We start from the raw sequence: 26,116 nt of genomic DNA on the forward strand, positions 1-26,116 counted from the left end.
CCCCCCCCCCCCCCCCCCCCCCCCCCCCATAACTGCCAGGAAATGTGAGTGCTCACCAGAGAAGAACAGGGAAGGAGAGAGAAAGCATCCCCTGATGGGGCATGGTCATGCCACAACCCCCTCTCCATTTCTCCATCCTATGGGATTTGGGGCACACATGCCCACACCTGGACCTGGAGTGTTCTTCAAGCCACCAGGGCTGGAATTCAGTTCAAAGCTGGCCATGTGGGATCTGGCTCTCATAACCACTAGGCTATGGGGCTGGCCTGGCTTTCTATTTTTTAATGCTGTTTTATCTGTAACTTCTAAAGAACAAACAAGATGTATGCTCATTTTTCTCTTCTCCACAGAGACTACCATATTATTATTGCTTTCTTCATATGTCTGTGATCACCTCCCTCTTCTGTCTTTATTGTTATTCATTTCCAATGAACTTTGAGAATCCAAAGGCCCTATTGGGTCTTTTCTTTTTTTTTTCTTTTTTCTTAGTCTACTCACAGAAAGGTATTTGAACTGGGCCTTTAAGAATTAGTTGTCAGAAGACAGCAGATGGTGTAGCAGTTATGTTGCTAGACTTCCACATGGCAACTGTGGTTCAAGTCCCAGACCCAGTGACTTGAAACTCACACTGGGTGCATGTGTGAGTGTGCTCAAGATCCTGGGAGGAGAAGGGATTGTGGGCTGGCCACCCCCCTTGGGGGGGGGGGTGATTTCTCCCTTTCTCTCTCACTGTCTCTGTCTCTCTCTGGGAGCACACACACCCTAAGGCAAAAACCTCTCAAAAAAAAAAGTTTTCAGACAGAGAAGATCCCTCAATAGAGAGACCAGCATAAGCAAAAACAGCAGCAGCTGTTGGGAAGATCGTGTAGTAGAGTGTAGGTTGCTTGGACTAGGGAGAGAGGAAAACTCAGGCCCACACTGGGCTAGTTTTTTCTATGACCAGACTATCAAGAGAACTGATCATCTACAATGTGTTTGAAATTTTCAGATCCAGAGCACTTACAGATGTGTTCATTTACATTCGTTGATTTTTTTTTAAGTACTTGTAAAGAGCCTAGCAAAAAAACTGCTTAGCTTTTCAAGTAATCAAATAACTTAGGACTACAAGAATGCTCATTTACTTCTGTTACAAAAACCACAGAACACTGAGCAGTGATTCCTAGAGTAAGGTATCGTAATTCATTACAGTAGAAGAGAGCTGGCTCTGTGCCTGCTGGTAAGGCAGCCAGTCCTATCTGGCCAACCTCACATTTCAAGTCCTGGATCCAGCAGCTTGAGAAACACATCCACTACATGTGTGCAGGTGTGCCTAAAGTCCCCAAAGGAGGGAGAGATGGAGCAGAAGAGACTGCAGTGTGACCATCCCCCATTAGGGTGCTTTTTATTCTCTCTCTGTCTCTGACGAGCACATGTGCCTTCTGGCAATTGGGGGAAAAGTAAGCAGATATTTATACAGTATTGCTGTTTTATTATTTATAAAGTAGTGGCATATAACTTGGTTAAGGATACCAGCACTGGAGTCAGACCTGACTTCAAATCCTAGCTCTTGCACTTGTTCCTGCTCAACTCTCATCACTTGCTATCTTCCATTGCTTGAAAACGGAACTTTTTGACCAAGAGATGATAAACTTATGAGATATGACTATATACTAATTGTGGTATGTTATAGGTTCTTCTACCAAGAAAGTTTCTCTCTAACATTTCACATCTCTGTTGAATTGTCAAATAGTCCCAGAAAGGTTAATAGGAACACTGTGGATAACTCCGCTAGAAACAATGTGAGCAGCATGTTCTACCCAGCAGGTTACATGACTGGGTAACAGAACAACAGATAATACAATTACCTGGGTTATTGTGTCTATAAGAAGAAATTTGTCTTTTGACCTTATAAAGACCAGCTTCACTCTTTTCAGTCTCGGATGTATAACTCTCCCATCTTACCATAGCTAGACTTTTATCTATCTATTCATTATGTATTTTTTAATTGCCAGAAGGTGTGGATGCTTGCCAGAGAGAGAGAGAGACAGGAGAGGAAGAAAGCACCCCCCCACTGGTACATGGTCACACCACAGTCCCTTCTCCATTTCTCCATCCTGTTGGGATTTGGAGCACACACATGCTCAGCATGTTTTTTAAGCCACCAGCTCCAGTATTTGAACTGTGTGGTCAGTCACGTGGGATCCAGTTCCCTTAACCAGTAGGCCATGACCATCCCTATTCATTCATTTTTTGCTAGAGCAGTTACAGCCATCTTCCTCAAGCTTGGTTTGGTTTTATCAGTTTCATTTCTATGATCCTTCCCAGTAACCTACTGGAGCTAATTAAAAATGTCTAATCATGGGATTCAGTGTCCTGCACCAGTCTACTTTACTAAATCTCTCCATCCCTACTCTACCTGACTGTATTATTATCATCACTATTATTTTCTGAATTTCAGCTCTAAAAATAAATGCGATCTGAGTCATACTGTTCCCAAAAATCTTGTTTTACTGCTTCAATTAAAAGACTACTGCAACTGTTAGTTTGGAACAGAACATACAAAGATTTGCACACAGAAAATGCTGCCAAAATTCTGGCTTTTCACCTGCTCTACCGCTGGGTGTCAAATTCATGACATTTCGCCCCCAAATTTGGTAGGAGGGCATGAATATCCATTTCGTGGTAGCAATGGCAACATCCTTTTGTCTTCAACCTCCTCTCTCCATATGCTAGGAAACAGATCATGCCTCTGTCGACTTTGGGTCATAAATCTGAAGGGCTCATGGGGAGAAACAGTTGAAAAGCTTTTCATTTTTAAAGCTTTAATATCATTTATTTCACAAGTAGAGTTGAACTCTGCTCAGGAGTCCTTTCTCTTGTTCCTATTTAGACCCCTGTTTTTTTCATGAGTTTTCTAAATATTTCTCACGTTTTTCAACTCCCTCAACCAGGGAAACTACTGGATTTTGATAGATGGCCTCATTTCCTACTTGAAAGAAAATTAAGTTTATCAGGCTTGAATTTCCTCTATTCCTGATTAGATAGGTAGATAGATACAGATATAGTATAGATTGATAGATTTTTGCCTGTCAAGTCACCCATATCAGCTACCATTTTTTTCAAAGAGATATCCCTTTCCCTTCTCAAAACTAACCATCATGTGATTGGTCCTGTACCCCCAAGATTCTGGTTTCTCTACTCTTTGCCATCTTTAATTTCTTCTCTTAATGTATAGAGAACTTTCCCAAATCAGCTTTTCCTCAAGCTTCTACATTATTTTCTTTCTCCCCTTCACCATCAATCTGCCCAAGAAACTACACCTGCTCCTTTTTATTAGGCCTATTCACCTGATTGTTTTCTGTAACTCAATTAGAAGGTTTTTTTCCCACCTCTCAATGCAGGATACCTTCTCTCAGATGTCATCAGTTATTTCCTATTTTAAAAATTCTTTGTTACAGTGTTGGACAGGCTGGTCTTAAACTCATGATCCTCCTGCCTCAGCCTCCCAAGTAGCTGGGACTATAGACATGTACTATGACTCCCTGCCCTTCCCGTGTCTTTTTAAAACCCACTGGGCCAGCAGATGGCATGGTGCTTATGTTGCTAGACTCCCATATGGCTGACCACGGTTTGAGTCCTGGACCCAGTGGCATGAAAATCACTCGGCACATGTAGGTGTGTGCCTAAGATCCCGGGAGGAGACTGGAGGAGAAGGGACTGCAGTGTGGCCATCCCCCTTGGGGAGTGATTTCCTGCTTTCTGTCTCTATGTCTCTGTCTCTGTCTCTCCAGCAAATAAACGTGTCCTATAGCAAAAATCTCTCAACACCCTCACTTTTCACTTGACCTCACTTTTCACTTGACCTCTGTAGCACTTGACACTGTTGATTATTCACTCCTTGAAACTCTTTCCTTAGCATCCATACCCCACAATTCCATATCACTTCTTACTTTTCTTCATGGCCTCTTCACTTAGTACTAGGGTTAGCAATCACTGTGCTAAGACATGTGCATGCATTACGCCATTCAGTGCTCACAAAAACTCCATGAGCTAGGTACCGTTATTCTTATTTTACATAGGAACAAATATATACAGAAGTAAATTTACCAAGACTCACAGCTTGTAAGTCTCGTCTTTGGCCTCTCTTCACACTACATATTTTTCCTGGGCAATGTCATCCATGCCTGTATTTTCAACTAATATATATCACTTCACAGCTTGCTAATATCATTGCCAAAATAGGATGAACTCCCAAATCTTTTCACTCCAACTCAGAAATCTGATCTGAGTTACACATTTGTATTGTCAACCATGTACAAACTCTCTTCCAAGGCATTCCAAAGGTAATCAGAATATAGGGCCAACTGGTGGCATATTGGTTAAGATTGCTGGATCCCATATGACCAGTTGCATGGTTCAAGCCCCAGACCTGGCAGCTTGAAATGCCAGATGCATGCATGTGTGCTCAAAATCCCCAAAAGAGAGATGAAGAAGGGATTGTGGCATGGGGGGGGAGGTGCATATTCTCTCTCTCTCCCCAGCAAGTGTACATGCCTTCTGGAAAATAAGATAGATAGATAGATAGATAGATAGATAGATAGATAGATAGATAGATAGATATAGATATATACACACGCACACACACATAAAAGTAAATTATATATGTATAGAAATTACATATAAAATGTATATATAAAATATGTACAAACTGAACTCATTATGTCTTCCCAACCCCCCAAACTGCTGCTTTTTAAAAAAATAATCATTTAATTCCATTTGTTATTGTTATTATCATTATTATTTTAAATTTTGACCAGACAGAGAGGGAAAACAAGAAAGGAAGCCACCAGGTCCAGCACTCAAACAACAGTCAGCCATGTGGGAATCTAGGACCCTTAACCACCGCGCCACCTGGTGGCCTCCTGCTGCTGCATTTTTACAAATGCTTTACTACCTTCCCAGTCACAGGTGAGAAACTTGGAAGTTAGCTTTCCTCTTTCTTACCTAACTTGTCATTTCTATCTCAATTTATACCTTCCATATCTCTCTTTAGTTACCCTCATCTCTGTCACGAAGTTTATCAATGGCCTCCCAAATGATCTCCCATCCAGGCTCTCTTTCCCCTACTCCATTTTCTAATACCATCACTGCAAATATCTTTAAAAATACAAACCTGATCATGTGGCCCCTCTGCTTTATTCAAGTAATAACTAGTCTGGCCAAGTCCAGCCTTGCATATCAAGCCCTCACAATCTGGCACCAACACTTCTGATCTCTTACTATTCCCACGTTCTGTTCTGGCCTCCTGTCCTTGTTGCTGTTCCTGAAACGCCATGTTCCCTCCAGCCCACATGTGTTTATATTCCCTGAACCTGGGATTTCCCTCCACATCCAGCTCAAAGTTACTTCCTCTATGCAATCTCCCTTACTTCACTTATTCAAGGACATTCTTCCCTGCTGTAGTTTCCCCTTCTGTTATTATATTTAGAAAGGACATACACTCTAGTAAGTTGGTTCTATAACAAGCATTAAAGATACCCCTCAATTCTCTGTCAAAGTCAGACAAGATCAAAAGAAAGAGGTCTTTGGTTAGAGTTGTCAAAAATAATTCTATAGAGGGGTAGATTTTAGAAATGAGAAATTTACCCTTTTTAGCCTTATTCCAGAGTTCCTAATAACTACCTTAAGCTAAGGTAAAACCAGCTCTCAATTTGGGAGGAGGTATTTGTAGATCTTTTAGCTCAATCTCTCTTTCAGCCTTCTGCTGCTCATATTTGGGCCACTTCACAGCTTGCCAGTACCTTCCCAGAGAGTGGGAGGAACTTGAATCAATGGTGAAACTAAATGAATTTCAAAAAAATATTTCCTTAGTGCTCTGGAATTTTTTGGTAATGATAAACTACATTTGAGGATTAGATAGAATTCCATTTATGTTATCCCTGTGCCCAATTACTGCATTTCATATATACATATAGACATTCATATTGATTGATTCTTTTTAAAAAATAATAAAGCTAAACCATGAGTCCTAAAATAATAATCAATAGCCCAATAGGAGACAAAGACAGAAACAGATGACTCCATTTTTAAAATTTACACCCTCACGTTCTGTCCAGTCAACTTAGGTGTTCGATCTCAGTTCAGGAGCTGGCCTCATGGCCTTGTAGTTAAAGAAGTTGAATCCCATATGTGTGAACACAGTTCAAATCCCAGCCCTGGCAGCTTGAAAAACACATGTGTACCTGTGTGCCCCAAATCCTGACAGGGTAGAGAAATGAAGGGATTACTGTGGAACTACTCCCTATCCCCCTCTAGTGAGTGCACATGACCTTTGGCAATTAAAAAAAAGAAAAAGAAATTAATTGGCTTTTTCCCTTCTTTTGAAAACTTTAAGTCCTACAGAGATAGGTTTTTGTTTTTAAACCCTAAGATTATCTGACAAATTACTGTATTGCACATACAGAAAATACTTTCCATATAAAAAGTGCACATTTGTTTTTCCTATGAATTTATTCTCTATTATGTCATTTTAAAATTCATTGAAAAAAGATGTAAACAAAATAAAAATGGGTGAAATAAAGGGAGAGTCTTCTGGAAAGTACTGATTTAAGCTAAATATAACCCAAAGTGCAATGAAATATGGATCACTGGTTTTAAGCAGATTTGTGTACTAATGAATAAAGTCTCCCCTTTAAAAAAAAGAAAAGAAAAAGAAAAAGGAGGGGTGGAGATAGCAGGTGGCATGCTGGTTAAGGTCCCAGACTCCCGCACGGTCAACTGTGGTTCAAGTTCCAGACCCAGTGGCTTGAAACTCACACCAGGCACATATGCATGCATGCCCAGAATCCCAGGAGGAGAATAGAAGAGAAAGGATTGCAATGTGGCCATCCCCCTTGTGGGGGGTGATTTCTCACTTTCCTTCTCACTCTCTGTCTCTCTGGTGAGTGCATCCACCCTATAGCAAAAACCTAGAAAAGAAAAGAATAGAAACTAGTTGTAAACTCTACATTTCTTGATATGGTTCTCTTTTAATAGTGGAATTTTAAGTATATAAAATTGACAAGTTTAAATTATTAAAAGAGGCATTATCTAATTGTTATTTTAATCATCATAACCACTCTGATAACATAAATTATCATCTCAGGTTCCCTTGAACCAGAGCTAATAAAAGATGAGCTAGAAAAAGGTGAAAGAAAAATTGTTTTTCCTACCAATAGCTCTGGAAACCGATAGACTTCCATTCACCCTCCAGGCACCAAACCAGACTACACAACCTCCAAGAGCCTCAATTCGCTGCTTTTCATCCTAAACAGCATTGAAATAGAGAAAAGCAAATAACTGGATTCAGGATTTATTCATTTACTTTAACAGTAAGCAACAGCTATAATACTCATCAGTTTCCTGAAAAGGTTCTCTTTATTTCTCCTTTGGAAGGTGGGCATGGTTCTAAGATAATGACAATAATTATAATAATTAAGTAAATGCTAATTAATAACTAGAAAACTGCCATATGGCACATGTTCTAATAGAACAGACCATACTTACCTCTCTGTCTGGTTTGTGTGGCTTCATTAATTCAACAGCTTGGCCCTTTCTCACAAGCATAACCTGAGAATCACCCACCCAGGCCACATGTAGCATGTTGCCTCTGATAAAAGTCACCACTCCTGTGGTCCCACATCTTAAGCTCTGAAAACAGTAAAAATAAAACTAGAGTCAGTGAAAACAGATGCCAAATTCTCACTGAGAAGCAATTTATAATTAATACAAACTTTTCAGTTGGGAGCTAAATTATTAATAATGCAAGTTCATAAATATACAGCAATTCCTACTACTCAATGCATTTTTATAAGCAGGTGTTTATGTATATACACACACTTAAATCCACCTCTTTTGTATATACAGAGGCAGGGATGACTATTAATCCTGTTTTAAATACAGATAAGAAAACAAGGTGGGATGATGGCACAGTGGTAAAATATGCTTTGTGAGAATGACCTACACCGCAAAGTTCCAGGTTCACATCTGGAAACCTTGAGCACTCCAGGCATATGCATGCCTATGATCGTGATCTAAGGGCTAGTGTAGATGATGGCATCCATTGGTGCCATCTCTCTCCCTCTCTGTCTCACTCATGGTAGAAATAAATAAGTAAACTTAAAGAAAAAAAGGGGGCCAGTAGGTGACGTGGAAGGTTAAGGCAGGTGGATCCTACATGGCTGACTTCATGGTTTGAGTCCTAAATGCCAGGTGGATGTGCATGCCTGCCCAAAATTCTGAGCAGAGAATGGAGAAGGGATTGCAGCATGGTCATTCTTCCTGGGAGGTGATTTCTCACACCCATCCCTCTCCCCTGTGAGCACATATGCCATATACCAAGCTATAAACAAGAGAACAAAGAACACACAAAAAAAGCCAAAAACCTAAAACCATAGCAGGCTATGTGATTTGCCCAGGTAAACTGGAATAGTTTTGTAGTTTTAATTTGCTAGAGGCCACATGTACTTGCTGGAGAGAAAGAAAGAGAGAAAGTGAGAAAGCACTCTCATGAATGGCACACCATAATCCCTTCTCCATCTCTTCCTCCTTTCAAGATTTTGGGGGCACACACACTCGTGCCAGGTTTGTTTCTCAAGCTGCAGGGTCCAGGACTTGAACTGTACTCATGACTATGTGAGATCCAGCCATCCTAATCACCATGCCTTCAGCTGGCCCTAAAGATTTTCATGTTCTGGTATCTTGTTTCATTAATGACTTACTGTGTGTTCAGTGGAAAAGTCCTAGCTATACAAAGTAATCCATAAAGCATCTGATTAGTATACAACAAATGCTCCCAACCCCTGAATATGAAGATATGGAGCCAAGAGATAGCATATATTTCTGGGAATATTAAAATGCTTATAACTTTTTAAAAAATCATCCCTACAATGTTTTTAGGGGCCTTTGCTTTTGAAACACTGCATAAAGAACTAACAGCCTGGAATTTCTCTGCAATTGCTACCACTGTACTTAAAACCCTGATCCTACTATACTAAAATGACATCTACATTTGACATGAGTCACCACCAAATGAGCATGACTTTCTGTTACTAAGGACCTGGCCCAAATTAGAACCAATGCGTCAGGGGTGGTAAAAGGCCGCGTGTATCCAATGAGCAAAACAACTTATTTTCCCTATATAGGGAAAGTTTGTTATAAATTCTCACCCACCAATAAAATGTCTTCCCACACAGAATGTTCAAAATCTCTACCCCCTGGAACACACGATAAAGACACTTCAGTGCATATGCCCTGGAGAGAACAGGAGGCAGGGCTGCTTCACAACAGGAATAGCTCTCCTCCCAGCAGTTACAGCACATGGAGCATAAGGAGAAAAGTGACTACCGGGACAAACCTACATTATTCCGTAGAACTACTGGCAGACCTGAGAGATGCTAGGGTCACTCACAAAACAAATAAGGTAAATATGGTCAGAAAAAAGCCGCAATTTTAAGGAAAAGGAATAGAATAGATGATGAAGAAGGAAAAAAAAAATTCTCTCTGATTCAGGTTGGTGATTACATATCACCTATCAGGGCCCTGTGTTTTCCACTCAGAATGATGAAAGCCAGCAAGAGAAGAGAAGCAGAGACAAAAAGAATGCTGGCTTAAGAAACTGAGGTCTTGGGACCAACAGATGGCGTAATGGTTATGTTGCTGGACTCCCACATGGCTGACCATGGTTCAAGTCCTGGACCCAGAGGCTTGAACACCACACCAGGCATGTGTGTGTGCATGCCCAAAATCCCTAGAGAAGAATGAAGGCAAAGGGATTTTGGCCATTCCCCAGGGAATGGGGGAGATTTCTTGCTTTCTTCTTTCTGGTGAGTGCAATGCACTCTGTAGCAAAAATCTCTCCAAAAAAATAAAAAAGAGAGAGAGAAACTGAGGTCTTTCCCAGCCCCTCCTCTATATGTGGACCTTAGGGGTTACTGTTGTTGCATTTGTATATCAACCCAAACTTTGAAGAGCAAGGTAAGATACAAATTTTTTCTCTTAATAGCAAATAGTTCTGAATTTGTTTAATTAATTCCAAGTCCCCTATTACTTTGTAGCATAACTATGAGATCAAAGATGTAGGTCAGTGATTCCCCTGATCTCTCCAAAGTCCACATCATTTTCCTTCCTTTTTATGATAGAACATGAGAGAGGGAGATAGAAATCAGCCTCCAAGACGAGGTGGTATGGTGGTTAAGGTGATGGTCTCCCACATGGCTGACTGTGGTTCAAGTCCCAGACCCATTGACTTGACACTCATGCCAGATATGTGTGCATGCATGCCCAAAATCCTGAAAGGAGAATGGAGGAGAGAGGATTTTGGTGTGGCCATCCCGCACGGGGTGATTTCTCACTTTCCCTCTCTCTGTCAAGTTCATGAGCCCCATGGCAAAAACCTAAAAAGGAAGAAAAAAAAATCACCCTCCTTAGAGTCTCATCACACCACAATCTCTCTTTCCTTAGTTCTCCAGCTCCTCAAGATCTTGGGTGCCCAGGCACATGCCACTTATGTTTTTCAGGCTGACTCAGAATCCTAACCATGGTCACCCATGTGGCTTCCAGCACTGCAGGGTAATAGCATTACTAATGCACCACAGCAACTGGGCTTCTGAGTCCAATTTTAAAAGAGTTCATGTTTAAGTCATAGGTCAGGAATATTAATTTCTGTGTATATCTAATACTGTAGTTTCTTTTTTAAAAGTTTATTAAGGGGCCAGCAGATGGTATAATGGTTGCATTGCTCGACTCCCACATAGTCAACTGCAGTTCAAGTCCTGGACATGGTGGCTTAAAACTCACATTGGGTGCATGTATGTGCGTGCCCAAAATCCCAAGAGGAGAATGGATTTGTGGCATGGCCATCCCCTCTGGGGGGTGATTTCTTGCTTTCTGTCTCTCTGTCTGTCTCTGTCTCTCTCTCTCTCTGGCAAACACATGTACCCTATTGCAAAAATCTCTCTCCAAAAAGAAAAAAGTTTATTAAATTATTTCCTCCATGAGGGAGAGAGAGAGAGAGAGGCATTTCCAACAGGATCTTCACATTACAATCCACCCCCAGTGTTGGCTGGCCACAGTGTGACACGTGTGCACATGCCTGGCATGCACAGAATGGTCTTGGGAAGCAAATCACAAACCTTTCCCACGTAGGTCCAGTTGTGTTGCCACTGTCATTGCTTGGCCCCAGTACATTTTTAAAATTCATGATAAAGAAGTATGTACACATGCTGGGGATGAGAGGATGAGGGGAGATAGACACACATCCTCGGTGGAGTCTTTCATACTGTGATCCTCTTTCCTCAGCCCCCCAGCTAGTCAGGATCTTGGGTACCTATGTACGCACCTGGACCTAGCATATTTTCAGGCTAACCCAACAATACAAACCACAGAGCCACATGGCTTCCAGCAGAGCAGTCCAAGACTGTGCCACCTAGGCTGGGTCTGTAATTCTTAAAATTAAATACTGTCTTTCTTATGGTCCCTAGTTAAAAATTCAATATAGAGTACAGTAGTTAATTATGTACCAATGCACAGAATGATAATTTTTCTTTTTTTTACTTTTAGGTCTTAATATAGAGCCCCATCTCATTCATTCATAGTAAAAAAAAAAAAAAAATTAGGTCTGATTAACCTTAGTAATACAGGACATAAGCTCTGACTTTTCTTCCTGTTAAGCAAAAATTGTCTCAAGGATCATCTAAGGATTCACCCTCTCCAAGTAAATTTTCCCTCAAGAGATACACAGCACAACACTGCCTACCCATTTAGAATCAAATGTATGGAAGTAATCCCAGTTTCTGTTTCTTTTTTAGACCATTGTTTTATTCACCATTTCTCGAAGCAGACTCTTGCTGACAAGTCTGCTTTGAGAAATGGTCCTGGTGTGAACCTGACAGGCAGTGATGAATAAAAAGAAAGATAAAACTCACCTGCCAACAATGGCTACAGAAATGAATCCAGAATATTACAGCTTAAGAATATCTATAAAGGAGATCATTGTACATACCCTACTAAAACAATTCTTGAAGAGGGAATCATAACTATGACAGAATTTAATACTGTAGGTCAGGAATATAGACTGCCCAGAGAGAAAACATCCAAAACAGCTCTTTAACCACACTGCTAAGTAAGCGTGGCTCGAGCCTTCACAGCTGCAATTTATGATAAGGTGGCATACCTCCCTGGCTGCTTTCTGCACAAACCGCTCATCAGTGACCCGGAAGGCCCGGCATAGGGCCTCAGCAGGATCATGGGGGAACATTTCCTGACGTACTAAGTTAACATGTAGGTGAACGGAGGCATAAATGGCCGCGTCCACTCCTCCATGGCCATCAAACACTGCAAAGTAAGCTTGTTCTTCCTGGTCCTGTCAATAGAAACAGAACAGTTAAAGGAGTTAGGGATATAGGAGTTAGGGATATAGTGGGATTCAAATGAAGGATCTCCTGGAAACATTGTTGCCCATCCTCCTCCACTGCCTTTCTCATTCAGATAATGAGACTAAATGTTTCCCTCTTCTAACATGCCTCACCAACTACTGAAATAACCTGTAATATTAGGGCATCTGTGTTTACACACCAGAATGCTGGAACATATCATGCCCAATTAGCTCAGGCTGAAATGCCCTCTCTCTCTCAAAGTTGTTGTCTTGTACCATAGAAACCACCCACATACATTTGCTTCAAAATTGCTGTTACAAGTTGGGGGGTGGGGGGAGAAGAAAAGCTATGAGGAGGAACTGAGCAAAAGCTGTTATGGATTGAGCACTTCTTTCTTTTTTATAAATGTAAGCATTTCAATAATAAAATTAGAACCCAAGAACAATAGGAAATAATTGCCCTTCTAGCACAAGGCCAGTTATATTCAGGTTATTTAAAATACAGAGAGAGATTGAAAGCATACACATAATTCTAAACTGTAATACTTCCTTCATGTCATTCATGGTCACACGGAATTCTCATCATAAATAACAAAGTCTCTAAACCAGTTAGCCAAACTTGAACCACACCAGATGCCTAAATGCCCTGTGTGGCTGGCCACTTTGCCTCACCCCATGAGCCAAGATTTAGTTCACAGTTCCTTGCAAAGGCAACTATGGGGGAAGGAGGGTCTGCTTAGTCTTGACAAAGAAAGACTAATCATAAGATTATATTTCAACCGTTAAGTAGTTTGCTTCTTCATCTTCAACTCAAGTGTTGAAATCTCAGATCCATCTCACATAGGAGATCTTGTGACTCACTGAAATCTCACTGAGTCCTGAGCTCCCTTTAGGCAACAGTATGTAATGATTTTCATTCCCACATCTTCTGACTTCTTTTTCCTTAGGCTGTAGGAGCCTTAGAAGGGTCCAGGCCTTGTAGTTGAATCTTGAGCAAATGATACTTTTTTCATGTTTGTTTTCACATCTGTTAGGAAGGGATGAGTTGTGATCTCAGGCGAATTTGGAAGGACTACTAAAACAACAGGTAATATTTGTGCTTTGAAGAAGTTCTTTTTAAAATGTACATTTATCAGTACCAAATGTAAATGTCCATAGAGTAATAATAACACCCAAATATTATGAAATCTATATCTAATACATACATTAGAACTAGTTCATTTAGCAATTTAAGCAACATCATCTTCAAAGTCATTGGGACTGATAAAACAGAGCTGTCTGGAAATAATTCCATGTAGAATTCTTATCTTTTGTAAAGCAGTACTAATTTTAAACAACTTGATAGAACATTAGAAAAAAAAGGAGTCAAGTGGATTTCTTTAAAAATTTTTCTTTAGGGGGCTGGCAGGTGGCTTGGTGGTTTTAGAGCTGGACTCCCACATGGCCGACTGTGGTTTGAGTCCCAGAACTGAAAGCTTGCTTTCCCTCTCTCTCTCTCTCTCTCTCTCTCTCTCTCTCTCTCTCTCTGGTGAGCACACATGTCCCGTAGCAAATAATAATAATAATAAAAATTAAACAAATTTTTAAATTTTTTTCTTTAAAAAAATTAACATTTACTAAATTTTTCATTATAATAATGTATAAAATGGACTGACAAATATAAAGGAAATAAGTACCACCTATAATCCCACCATCCGTATAACCTATCTTTTTTCTATATTAATTTAAAATAAAATTATGATCATACTGTACATAATTTTTATTTTTCTAAATAGGGTCTCACTACATCATGATCCTCCTGCCTCAGCCTCTCAGGTAGCTGGGACTCTAGGCACACACACCATACCTGGCTTTTAGGGTGGACTGAAAATCAAACCCCAGCCTCCCGTGTAACCTCAGTCTGATGCGTGGCAGCATCTACCAGTGCTACTGTGGCTGGGTCCAAACAAAATATCTTACCTTCTACTTTTTGTCATTGATCATATCGTTAGCATTCTCTCATATAATTATTATTATTATTATTATTTATTTGCCAGAGGGCACATGAGCTCCCTGAGAGACAGAGAGGGAGAGGGAGAAAGCATCTCCTTCCCCAGTGGAGCATGGCCATGTCATAATCCCTTCTCCAACCTGTCAGGATTTTGGGCATGCACACACATGCACCTGGCATGTATTTCAAGCTGCCTGGGCCAAGACTTTAACTGCACAGTCAGCCAGGTAGGATCCAGCTCCCTTAACCACTACGCCCCAGGGCCAGCCCCAAAGACAATTATATTTTCAGTGACTTATAATATATACCCTGTGAGTATATGATAGTTATATTTGCCTTATTAATTTACATCATGACCAATTTTTATTATTATAAACAATGTTGTATTAAACATATCAAACAAAAAAAAATGTATGGAAGACTCTTCTACGTTTCTGTTTCCCTATAATAAAGAATGAAAGGTAAAATTATGTGTTGCCAAATAGCCCTCAAAGCTTACTTCACCATAGGAAGGTGCTCCTTTCTGAATTAGCCCTTTAGGTTGATTTTTACATTAGGAGACAAGATAAAGACCTCCCAAATCAACAATAAATGCCCTCAAATCTGAGTATAATCTTTAAGTGGGTGTAGTGATAGAAAGTTGGCTTATCACACAAGAGCCTTTTGGGTGACATTTACATGGGAGTGGTATTAGAAACAGATACTAGCTGATCCATCTGCAACACAAGCACCAATTACCAACCCACTATCACTTCTGATTAGACCCTGACAGTCAGCTAAAAATTTAAATTTAGCTGCTAAATGAGGGAAATATTGTGCTTTGTATAAATTACTATGTTGTAATTTTGGAGTTATGGACTTGAGTGAAGAAAAGAGGCAAGTGACAGGCGATGGAAACAAACCTACCTCTGTTTCTATTAACATAATACATTTAATAGAAAAAGAGAGAGATAACAAGAAAATGGCTATTAAGCTGACAAGGCTTATATGGATCCAATTTGTCAGTCACAGAGATTCATGAAATGTAATTTCAGCTATTTTCCTATCTCAGAGACCAAGATTTTAAAAGGAAAATTATAAAAATCAGAAAATTGTCCCAACCTTTAATTCATTCTTTTATGTCTGTGTTTTCTCATGAACATAGGAATATGGGAAAATAGTTTCCTTTTAAAAACAACCTATTTGTATTTATATTGAGATATAACAGTTTTCTTTTTTGCTTTTATGTTTAAAGAATAGCTCTGGAAAGTTAAGCAAGAAACTGGTAACTTTCCTTGCTTCATGGAGGGGAACCAAGTATCTGAGAGACAAAAATAAGATTTTCATTTTTCTAATTTTGAACCATGTGAATGCATCGCCTATTCAAAATAACAGAAGACAAAGAGCTCCTTTTTAGTTGTCTAGTGCAAACAACTTTCTATCAGTTTGTATTTAGTCCTGCTCTAACCTATCAGAGAAATAATTACTAATGCTCTCCTTTTCTTTTTCCTTTTTTTAAGAATTATTTATTTATCCATTCATTTATTTTAATTTGATAGAGAGAGAGAGAAAGTGAGAAAGCAAGCCACAAGATCCAGGACTCAAACCTTGGTTGGCCATGTGGGAGTGTCCAGCGCCTTAACCACCATGCCACCTGCTGTTCCCCAAAGCTCTCCTTTTCTTTTCTCTTTCTTTTTTTTTTTTTTTTTTTGAAGAGGTTTTTGCTATAGGGCGCGTGCGCTTGCCAGACACACAGAGAGAGACAGAGAGACAGAAAGCGAGAAATCACCCCCCAGGGGGGATGGCCACGCTGCAATCCCTTCTCCTCCATTCTCCTCTTGGGATCCTGGGCACACACGCACATGCACCTGGTGTGAGTTTTAAGGCACCGGGTCTGGGACTCGAACCTCAGTCAACTACATGGGAGTCCAGCGACATAGCCATTATGCTAACTGCTGGTCCCTTCCCCAAAGCTCTCCTTTCCTAACAGGCCCATGAAGGTATATGTTTTATCTCACTGACTGTCCGGAGTGCCCTTTACCTCTAGGTTGAAGAGCATATTAAAGTCAGGAATGCAGACATGTTTGTCCTCCATTTTCCTGCGCATGTTTTTGATGGCATGGATTGATGTCTCATAATAAAGCTGGGGTCTCCTGCGGAGAGGGAAGTCTTTCACCCAGCTGCAGCAAATCTCGTGTAGTTTGCTGAAGACAGAACGGGCCAATTTCACTGTCTCAATCTCTGTGAAGGAAACAGAAACCCCCAATGAAGAGCCTTGTAAAACTGCTTTTCACTTGCCTGCTTGGTAAAGACAGAAGTAGGTCACCTTAGTCAAGCTCCTCCTTAATAGAAATTCATCCTCTCAAGAAAAATGAAATGCTGTTTCTGAAAAGGGAAAAAGACAGTCTATCTAGTAGAAAAACAACAGCCAGCCACTGCCACTAAGCTATCCTATCATGAGGAGAAAACCTCTGGCCAGAGCTAGGCCTATAACTACGGCTTGATTTCTTCCAGCCTGGGCAGAGCTCTGGCTAGCTGCTGTCTAGTTTGGAGCACTGGTTCCTTTTGCTGACTGTTCTGGTTATCGCCTGAAGGGCCAAGCCCCTTAAGCTTAGAAGGATGACTGAAATATGAACAGTGGTTAGCCAGCTAACCAGAATATGAAAGATCTATGAAAACAGCTTACAAATTTCAGGAGTAAGTAAAATTTACTTTATCATGTCTTTGTCCCTCTCTTTCTTTACATCCAGCTCTCTTAACTTCTCTGTGTCCTATAAATCATCATTTGGAACAAGATTATACATTTTCGCTATTGATATATTGGTTCATTAACATTTTAGGGAATAGTTTAGATTATTTGGCCAGTAGGTTAACAAATGAGTTAGAAGTCTTATATTTCTCTAAGGAAAAAAGTACTTAAATTCTATGTATGTGACCCTGGATAGAAAAGAAGAGAGAGCAATCAGAAGAGCAACATAGGCTGATGTAATTACATTTAAGGTACAAGTTTATTTTGCTGCAAAAGAAAAAAGATCCATATAATTTTTTCATTAATACACATTCCTGGTGAGCTTTCTGAAGACCCTCTATACTAATGGGATTCCTCACCCTAAGTCTGCTACTTCACCTATTAGCAGAATAGACTGATAACTGAGATGTACTTAGATCCCTCAGCGGATGGACAGCGGTCTAAGCCTTTAGGCAATGCTGAATGGTACCAAAGAGATTTTATCTGCTATCATTTAACTTTCCATTCAAGTTGTACTTTTTATTTTATTTTATTTTATTTTATTTTATTTTATTTTTTTACTTGTCAGAGGGAATGTGCACTCACTGCAGAGAGAGACAGAGATGGAAAACCAGAAAGTACCACACGTGGGTATGGTCACACCGCAGTCTCTTCTGTTTCTCTCTCCTTTCAGGATTTTGAGCACATGAACATGTACCCAGCATGTTTCCCAAGCCGATGGGTCTGGACGTGTAAACAGTGCAGTAAGCCATATAGGATCCAGCCACCTTAACGACTAAGCCACACACAGGCTGGCCCTCATGTCCCTTACTCAAGTTGCATCTTTTGAAATAACTAAGGGACAGGGCCAGCAGATGGCATAGCAGTTATGTCAATGGATTCCCACATTGCCAACTGAGGACTAAGGTTAGAGCCCCAGACCTGGTGGCTTGAAATTCACATGGGGTATCAGCAGATGGTGTAGCAGTTACATTGTTGGACTGCCACATGGCTGACCATGGTTAGAGTCCTGGACCCGGTGGCTTGTGCGTGCATGCCCAAGATCCCAGAAGGAGAATGGAGAAGGGAGAAGGGATTGTGGTGTGGCCATCCCCTCGGGGTGGGAGGGGTGACTTCTCACTTCCCCTCTCACTGTCTCTGTCTCTCTCTCTCTCTCCCAAGCAAGCACACAGGCCCAAAGGAAAAAACCTCTTTAAAAAAAAAGAAAAGAAAGAAATTTACACAGGGCGCATGTGTGCGCGTGCCCAAGATCCCAGAAGAAGAGATTGTGGCGTGGCCATCCTCCCTGGGGGTTTTCTTACTTTCCCTCTCGCTGTTTCTGTGTGTGTCTCTCTCTCCAGTAAGCACACACACCCTAAGGCAAAAACCTCTTTAAAAAAATAATTAATAACTAAGAGGAAATTAGGTTTTCACAGGTCAATATTTTAGAGATTTCTCCTACATCTCAGGTAAAAAAGAAAAAAAAAACTCAAAATTTCTTTTTACTTCACAAAATCAGATAGAGCTTGGATAGCCTGAGAAAATATGCGCCAGATGGGCAGTGGCTGCAACATGCCTCTTCCAATCTAGAACACAAATCCCGAAGGACTGTATGTTCTAGAACAGCCTGAGAATTTGGACTCCCATGTTTTAGTCCCAGTCTTGTCTGAGCCTTAATCTGTGACTACATTTATCTGAACTCTTATTAAAAATTCTTTTAAAAATGTATATACATGGAAAACTAATCTCAAGTTTTTTCTTCCTTTTTTCTTCATTATTGTAGTATAGGAATGGTAAACCATGTTTTGTGGCTTTGTCTCCTTCAACATTTTCACATAACTGGAGCTCAAGGGTACACTTGAAAGAGAGAAGTTTAAAGAGTCAATAAAGCCTGAAGAGGTGTCTGTAAAGGGAAACTGAGGCCAACAGACAACATTTTGATTGTTTTAAACAACTCCAATCTTTTCTTTTTTTTTTTTTTTTAAAAGCACTAGTTGTCTAGGGTCAGCAGTCAGAGTGGTGGTTAAGGTGCTGAATTCTCACATGGCTGACTATGGTTTGAGTCCTGGACTCAGAGGTTTAAAAATCACAATCAATCAATCACTCAATCAATGTTCAAAAAGACAAAAACCCACTAGCTGTCATAGACTCTTTAAGCCAGACTTACGTATTTGTATCATTCCAACTCATTTGGTCTCTGTAGTAGTACAGGGCCCCAAATATAAACACTGAGATGGGTATGTTCTAATTTGACTCAGTTACAACAAAGGATTACAAAATAACCAAATGAACTCAGGAATTTTTGAGAGAATGGGCTGGAAAGAAACAAATAACTAATATTAACTATCAGGATAGTTCCCAGATTCCTAGATAATAAATAAACTATTATTCTTTTGCTTGTATGTTACTTTTTCCTTTTTAGAATTGTTTATTTAATTGTATTTATTATTATTATTTTAAAAATTTGACTGGAGAGAGACATAAAAAAAAAAAAAAAGAGAAAGTGAGAAAGCAAGCCAACAGGTCTGGGATTCTAACTACAGTCAGTCATGTGGGAGTCCAGTGCCTTTAACCACCACGCCACCAGTCCACCCTGTATGTTACTCTTATTTACATGGACCCGCCCTTAGGTACCCACTAGCTAAGTGTGACTATTTAAATTAAAAAAAATTTTTAAGAGAGATTTTTGCTATAGGGTGTATGCACCTGCCAGAGAGAGACAGAAAGACAAAAATGAGAAATCACTGGGATAGCCATGCTGCAGTCCCTTTTCCTCCATTCCTCTGGATTTTGGGCATGCATGCATATATACCTGATGTGAGTTTCAGGCTACCAGGTCTGGGACTCAAACCATGGTTGGCCGCGTGGAAGTCCAGCACCTTAATCACTACACCAACTGCTGGTCCCAAAATTTAAATTCAAACTAGCTACAATTTCAAATTTAGTTATTTGGTCACATTAGCTATTTTTCACATGTTCAATGACCACCTGTGGTTAGGGGCTATCACATTGGACAATATAGGTTGCTGTCTATCGTATATGTCCTGGTATAGACAGAGTAAATTTGGCTAGGGGAAGAAATACCAGTTTCTCCTAACATGTAGCAAGACACTGGATTTATCCATACCCCCTCCCAGTTGCTTCTTCCCTTATGCTCCTATAACATTTTGTTCACACCATCTATTATAGCTTTTACCCACATTTCATAACAACAGGTAACATTTATTGGGTATTTGCTATATTCTGTATATTTAGAACATTTCATAAATAAGTAAAATCATTCTCAATCTTAGCTCTAACTCTAATGTCTAGTATTCTCTCTCTCTCAAATTAGACTGAAAATAGAGACTGTGAATTAACTGTCCTTGATGAAGCACAGTATAGAACCTAGCAGGTAGTAAGGGGTCATGAGATGTTCGTTGTATGTATAAATATGCAAACTGTTATATAAATTAAATAGCCATTAAATATTAAAATATTTGAGCCAGCAGATGGTGTAATGTTGATGTCACTGGACTCCCATGTAGTCAACCACTGTTTGAGTCTAGGACATAGCCGCTTAAACTCATGCCAGGCACGTGTGCATGCGTGCCCCAAATCCCAAGGAGAATGGAGGAGAAGGGAATGGGGCGTGGCCATCCCTCCTGAGAGGGGGGTGATTTCTTGCTTTCTGTCTCTCTTTCTCTGTCTCTCTGGTGAGGCTTCATGTGCACTATGGCAAAAATCTCTCAAAAACAAAACAAAGAAAAAAAATCTCACTCTGGGCACATGTGCATGTGTGCCCAAGACCCCAAGAGGAGAGTGGAAGAGAAGGGACTATAGCATGGCCATCCCCTTGGGGGGCAATTTCTTGCTTTCTGCCTCTCTGTCTTCTCTCTGTCTTTTCAGTAAGCATGTACCCTACACCAAAAATATCTCAAAAATTGAAAAATATATATTTATGTATTGATACTTCTTGATTTTCTATTCTGCTTTACTTTTTCCATTTATTTCTACAATGGCCCCACTCTTTAAATTACAGTTATTTTAAATATGTTTTATTTATCCAGCCAGTGGCTACACCCCACTTGGCCAACTGCAAGGTTCAAATCCAGGGCCTTGTGGCTTGAAAAACACACTGGATGCATGTGCATGCATGCCCAAAATCCTGAGAGGAGAATGTAAGAGAAGAGATTATAGTGTGGCCATCCCTCCTGGGGAATACTTTCTCACACACCTCCCACCCCAGCTTCTCTCCAGCAAGTGCACATGCCCTGTAGCAAATTTTTAAGATATGCATATTTTAATATTAAGAGGACTAATTTTTCTGCCTATGACCCTTAATTTTAAAAGATGTCACTTGGATAGTTTTACATATTTATTTTTCCAGATTAACTTTCTAATCATTATGCCAAATTTGGGCAGAAAAATCTGTTACCACTGGGTCTGGGATCACACCAAATTTAGCAAATAATTTGGGGGGGAAAATGACCTCTTTTTCATATTGAGTCTTATCCCTACACAAATTATATTGTTTCACTTATAAATCCTTTATGTTGCTTAACAGTTTTAATGTGGGCCTTTCATATTTCTTAATCGTTTTGTTCCTGGTTGTTTTATTTATTTGCTATTTTGAATCAGAACTTTGCTTTAATGTTATTTTCTAACTAGCAAACATTGCTCTTTCTTCTTTACTTTCAGTCCATTAGGGTTAAAACATATGATTTGGGTCTAGTCAACTAGAGAATCACATTCCTCTGGAGACAGTGATTGGTTCAGGAATGGGCAATGATCCAAGCTGAGATGAGTAAATACTGTTACTTATGTCATGGCAACTTAGAAAAGCTTGTTCTTCCACTCAACTTAAATTTAGGCAGATGAAGACCTGACATGCTTTGTAGTAATCTACCTCATAAAGCCTGAAAATAAAATCAAGGGGCTGGTTTTACTGTCTGGTGGTTAAGAGAGCTGGAAACCATGTGGCCACTCATGTAGTTCAGATCCCAGACCTTGAGACTTGAAAAATCATGCCAGGTACATGTATGTGTGCATACTTCCAGTCGCCAAAGGAGAAATTGAGGAAAGGGGATTGTGGCATGACCACACCCCATGGGGGGGGGGTGGATTCTTTCTCCCTTATCCCTTTCTTTAACTCTGGTGAGTACATGCACCCTTTGGCAAAAAAAAAAATAAAAATTAAAAATAAAAATTAAAAATTAAAAAAAAATTAAAAGAAAATCAAAATGTAAGAGAGTACAGAGGAGAGTTGGAGAAATGTCAGGTTCTATTGACATCATCTAAAATCTTGAATCTATTGTAGCTTTGTAGCCCTTACCCTGAAGGGTAGCCCCAAAATTCTGTTTTGCTGAATCCAATTTTAGTTGTGTTTGTGGTCACTTGCAACCAAATAATTTCTTAGTATACATTAAGTATAAATGCTAACTTTCAGTTTGAGAGCCAAATGTCTAACCATATCCAAGAAACATCTATCTAGTTCTACTTTTAAGAATATTTTAAAAATTAGGAATGGATATTGACTTTATCAGCTGCTTATTTTGGCATCTTTAGAAATAATTGTTTATTTTTCTTTTGACCTATTAACATATAAATTATGCCAATATATTTTCCAATATTTTTGTTTTCTTCACTGCTGTTTCCCCAGCACAATACTAAGCATAAGGTAGGCCCTCAATAAAACACTCATTGAATGAATTACTGTTGTACTCAATACACAGATATCTTCAGATGTTTTTACACTAATGACTAAGACTGGTTTCTCATTTCCTTTTTTAGCTCTATCTTAAGTTTTGGTATTGGTGTTATGCTATACAGATTTTCCTTCTTTTTTATCAATTGCCTGAGGGCACATCCATTTACCAAAGAGAGACAGAGATAGAGGAGGAAGAGGGAGAAAATACTCCCCAATGGTGTGTGGTCATGTCACAATCCCTCCTCCATTTCTTCATACTGTAAGGATTTGGGGCACACATGCACCAGCACTGAGCATGTGTTTCAAGCTGCTGAGGCTAGGACTTGAGTCACGGTTGATCATGTGGGATCTGCTCCCTTAATCACGAGGCTAATAAGTCAGCCCTCAATTTTCCTTCTTTTGCTATGCAATTGGAGCTTTCATTATAAAAAGCATTGCAGGGTCCGGCAGGTGGCATGGTGGTTAATGGTTATGGCTGACCGTGGTTCGAGTCCTGGACACCTTTCTCACTTTCTCTTTCTCTCTCACACTGTCCCTCTCTGGTCAAATTAAAATTAATTAATTAATTGAAGTTCAATAAAATAATTCTTTTTAAAAAAGCATTGCAATTATCTACTTTTGATTATGTAAAAACATTTACCCATAGAATCACCTACTCCAGGGGCTGGACTCCCACGTGCGACTGTGGTATGAGTCCCAGACTTGAGAGCTTGCCTTTTCACTTTCTCTCTCTCTCTCTCGCTCTCTCTCTCTCTCTGATCAAATTAAAATAAATATATAAAAAAAAGTTAAAAGGATTAAAAAAAAGAATCACCTACTCCATGTCTTTCTGGGGAGATAGCTCCTTGACAATTTCATCAACCTTTTCTTAGGTAAACTTCTGTTAAATTATGTTTTTCTAGAAAATATGCAGGTTTTCAAAGTTATTTACATAAATGTCATAATTTTTAAAAAATATTTTATTTTATTATTTTTAATTTGCTATAGGGCACATGTGCTCACCAGAGATGAGAAAGTAAGTCACAAGGTTCAGGACTCGAACTGTGGTTGGCATGTGAGAGTCCAGCACCATAACCACCACACTACCTGCTGGCCCCTATTTGCACAATTTTTTTAATTTCCTTTGTATTAGAGATCACTTTTCCTTCTTGTCTTTAATTTTTATATTATGATATTTGGAATTATCTGTAGGTTGTGTGAATAGGAGTTACATTGATAAAGCCAAATTTGTTCCAAGTCAGATACATATAAGGTCACTTAGCAAATATTCTGTTAGGGATGACATAAACATAAAAAGAACTTTAAGTTAAGGATTTTTTCTAAAGTCTTTTTTTAGAAACAACCAAAAGAGGAACAAAAGGTACTTCACTGGGGACTTTTGTGCCGTTAAGCCAGTGACAGCAGGCCTCATTCAGTATGCTGGTTTCCCAGACTAATGTATGGATAAACAAAACAAGCCCTGTGTTTTTTCCTCAATGCAGTTGACACTGAGTGATTTGGGCTAAATAAATGAAGGATTTGCAAGGAGTTTAGAATTATAGTAAATCAGTCTGAATCACAGCAATAGCGTAGAGAAATTAGTGAGAAATCTCTTGGAAAAATACAAAATCAGAATGACTGACGACATCTACTAAAAGAAAAACCCTTCCTTTAACTTTTGTTATCTTATGGGGTTCAGAATTTCTTACAAAGTAGACATGTAGGACAACACTTCAATTTTGACACATAATCTTCTGCAGAGTGGTGTAGGACATCACTATTATAAATAATTGCTCCTTGAGATGGAAAAATAAAATAAGGGGTGCAAAAGAGTGAAAATTGTCCAGAGTAGCAGTCCACCCCCTCACAGCTGTAAATTACTCATCAGTCGCTAATGTCATTGTACTGAGCTGGAGCTGAGTCAGCCATCACCCTGGCTGCAATGAAGCAGAATTTAATCTCGCTCATATTTTCATTACCAAGCTCTTACTTTATACATCAGTACCAGAGGGAACACCAATGCTTTGTAGCAGAAATTCTATCAGACTCGGCTCTGGAACAATTTGGTTCCAGGTGAATCAATTACTCTCAGCAAAAACAAGGAGAATAATTCCTTTGTTGCCAATTTTCTGTCAGAAACAACCTAAAGAGATAAAGAAATAACAGTAATGTTTACTTTTATATCTATCTTACATTCTCTGGACTCTAGCTAGTCTGATTCATTAATATTTGCTTTGCTCTTTATGCACCATGCTTAAAGGCAGAAGCTTAAAATAGAGCAAATAGCATGAAAGACTAAAATTCCTTAATAATTTTGAGTAATTCCCTAAGTTTTACAAAAATCTTTTCTTTAGATCCTGTCAAATATGTATAAGCCGCTGTCGACTACGTGGGAATCCAGTGACATAGCCATTATGCTAACTGCTGGTCCCAGCCTAATATATTGATAGATATACCATCATTTAAAAAATGGAGCCTCGGGGCCAGCAGTTGGCATAATGGCTATGTTGCTGGACTCCCATGTAGTCGACCATGGTTCTAGTCCCGGACCCGGTGGCTTAAACTCACACCGGGCGCGTGTGCGTGCGTGCCCAAGATCCCAAGAGGAGAATGGAGGAGAAGGGATTGTGGCGTGGCCATCCCCCCAGGGAGTGATTTCTCACTTTCTATCTTTCTGTCTCTCTCTGTCTTTCTGACAAGTGCACATGCCCTATAGCGAAAACATCTCAAAATAAATAAATAAATATATGTAGCCTCATGCTTTTCTTGGAAAAAAAGATCTACGATGATCCATGCAATTAAACCACATATTGCATATTTATTATAAAGAGGTCTAATTACTGGCAGATAAAAAATTTAATTAGTGAAAAGTTCTGTTACAACTGACTTCTTGAATTTTTTAAAATTAATTAATTAATTTATTTATTTAATTTGCTATAGGGCACATGAATTCACCAAAGAGAGAGAGAGATAGAGAGAAAGTGAGAAAACAAGCTGCCAGGTCTGGGACTTGAACCATGGTTGGCCATGTGTGAGTCCAGCACCTTAGTCACCATATATCACCTGCTGGCCCCAACTTCTTGAATTTTTATATCAGACTTTTTATTTGGATTTTTTTTACATAAATAAAATATACTTATAATCTAAATACATGACACAGATATATTCATTTTTGGTACCACCTAAAAAAAATAAAAAGCCCAGCAGTACTCTTCAATCTTTGGGAAATTTAAAACTTTCTAACCATTAAACCTTTTCTAAATCTTACAAAGGAAAAATAATTCATAAATTTGAAATGCTATTTCAAAAGCAAATGATTTTTTTTTTTTTTTTTTTTTTTTTTTTTATTAAATGTTTTTG

The 26,116-nt window shown here is 39.3% G+C and overlaps 2 protein-coding genes across 2 annotated transcripts in view; one reads left to right on the plus strand and one right to left on the minus strand.

Annotated features, from left to right (window-relative positions):
- The window catches only part of SKA2 (spindle and kinetochore associated complex subunit 2), a 1,094,818-nt gene that overhangs the window by 192,422 nt on the left and 876,280 nt on the right, over window positions 1-26,116 (plus strand). The gene's annotated exons all lie outside the window — the stretch shown is intronic.
- Window positions 1-26,116, minus strand: part of PPM1E (protein phosphatase, Mg2+/Mn2+ dependent 1E) — a 36,230-nt gene that overhangs the window by 6,523 nt on the left and 3,591 nt on the right. Inside the window, exons 3-6 of the mRNA XM_006154679.1 lie at window positions 16,402-16,601; window positions 12,191-12,379; window positions 7,525-7,668; window positions 7,191-7,284 (exon numbers count right to left, since the gene is read on the minus strand). Coding sequence (XP_006154741.1) covers window positions 7,191-7,284; window positions 7,525-7,668; window positions 12,191-12,379; window positions 16,402-16,601 — 627 coding nt within the window. The remainder of the gene's footprint in view (window positions 1-7,190; window positions 7,285-7,524; window positions 7,669-12,190; window positions 12,380-16,401; window positions 16,602-26,116) is intronic.

Source organism: Tupaia chinensis, unplaced genomic scaffold, assembly GCF_000334495.1.
Source record: "Tupaia chinensis unplaced genomic scaffold, TupChi_1.0 Scaffold000416_1, whole genome shotgun sequence".
In the NCBI taxonomy this organism is placed as follows: domain Eukaryota; kingdom Metazoa; phylum Chordata; class Mammalia; order Scandentia; family Tupaiidae; genus Tupaia; species Tupaia belangeri.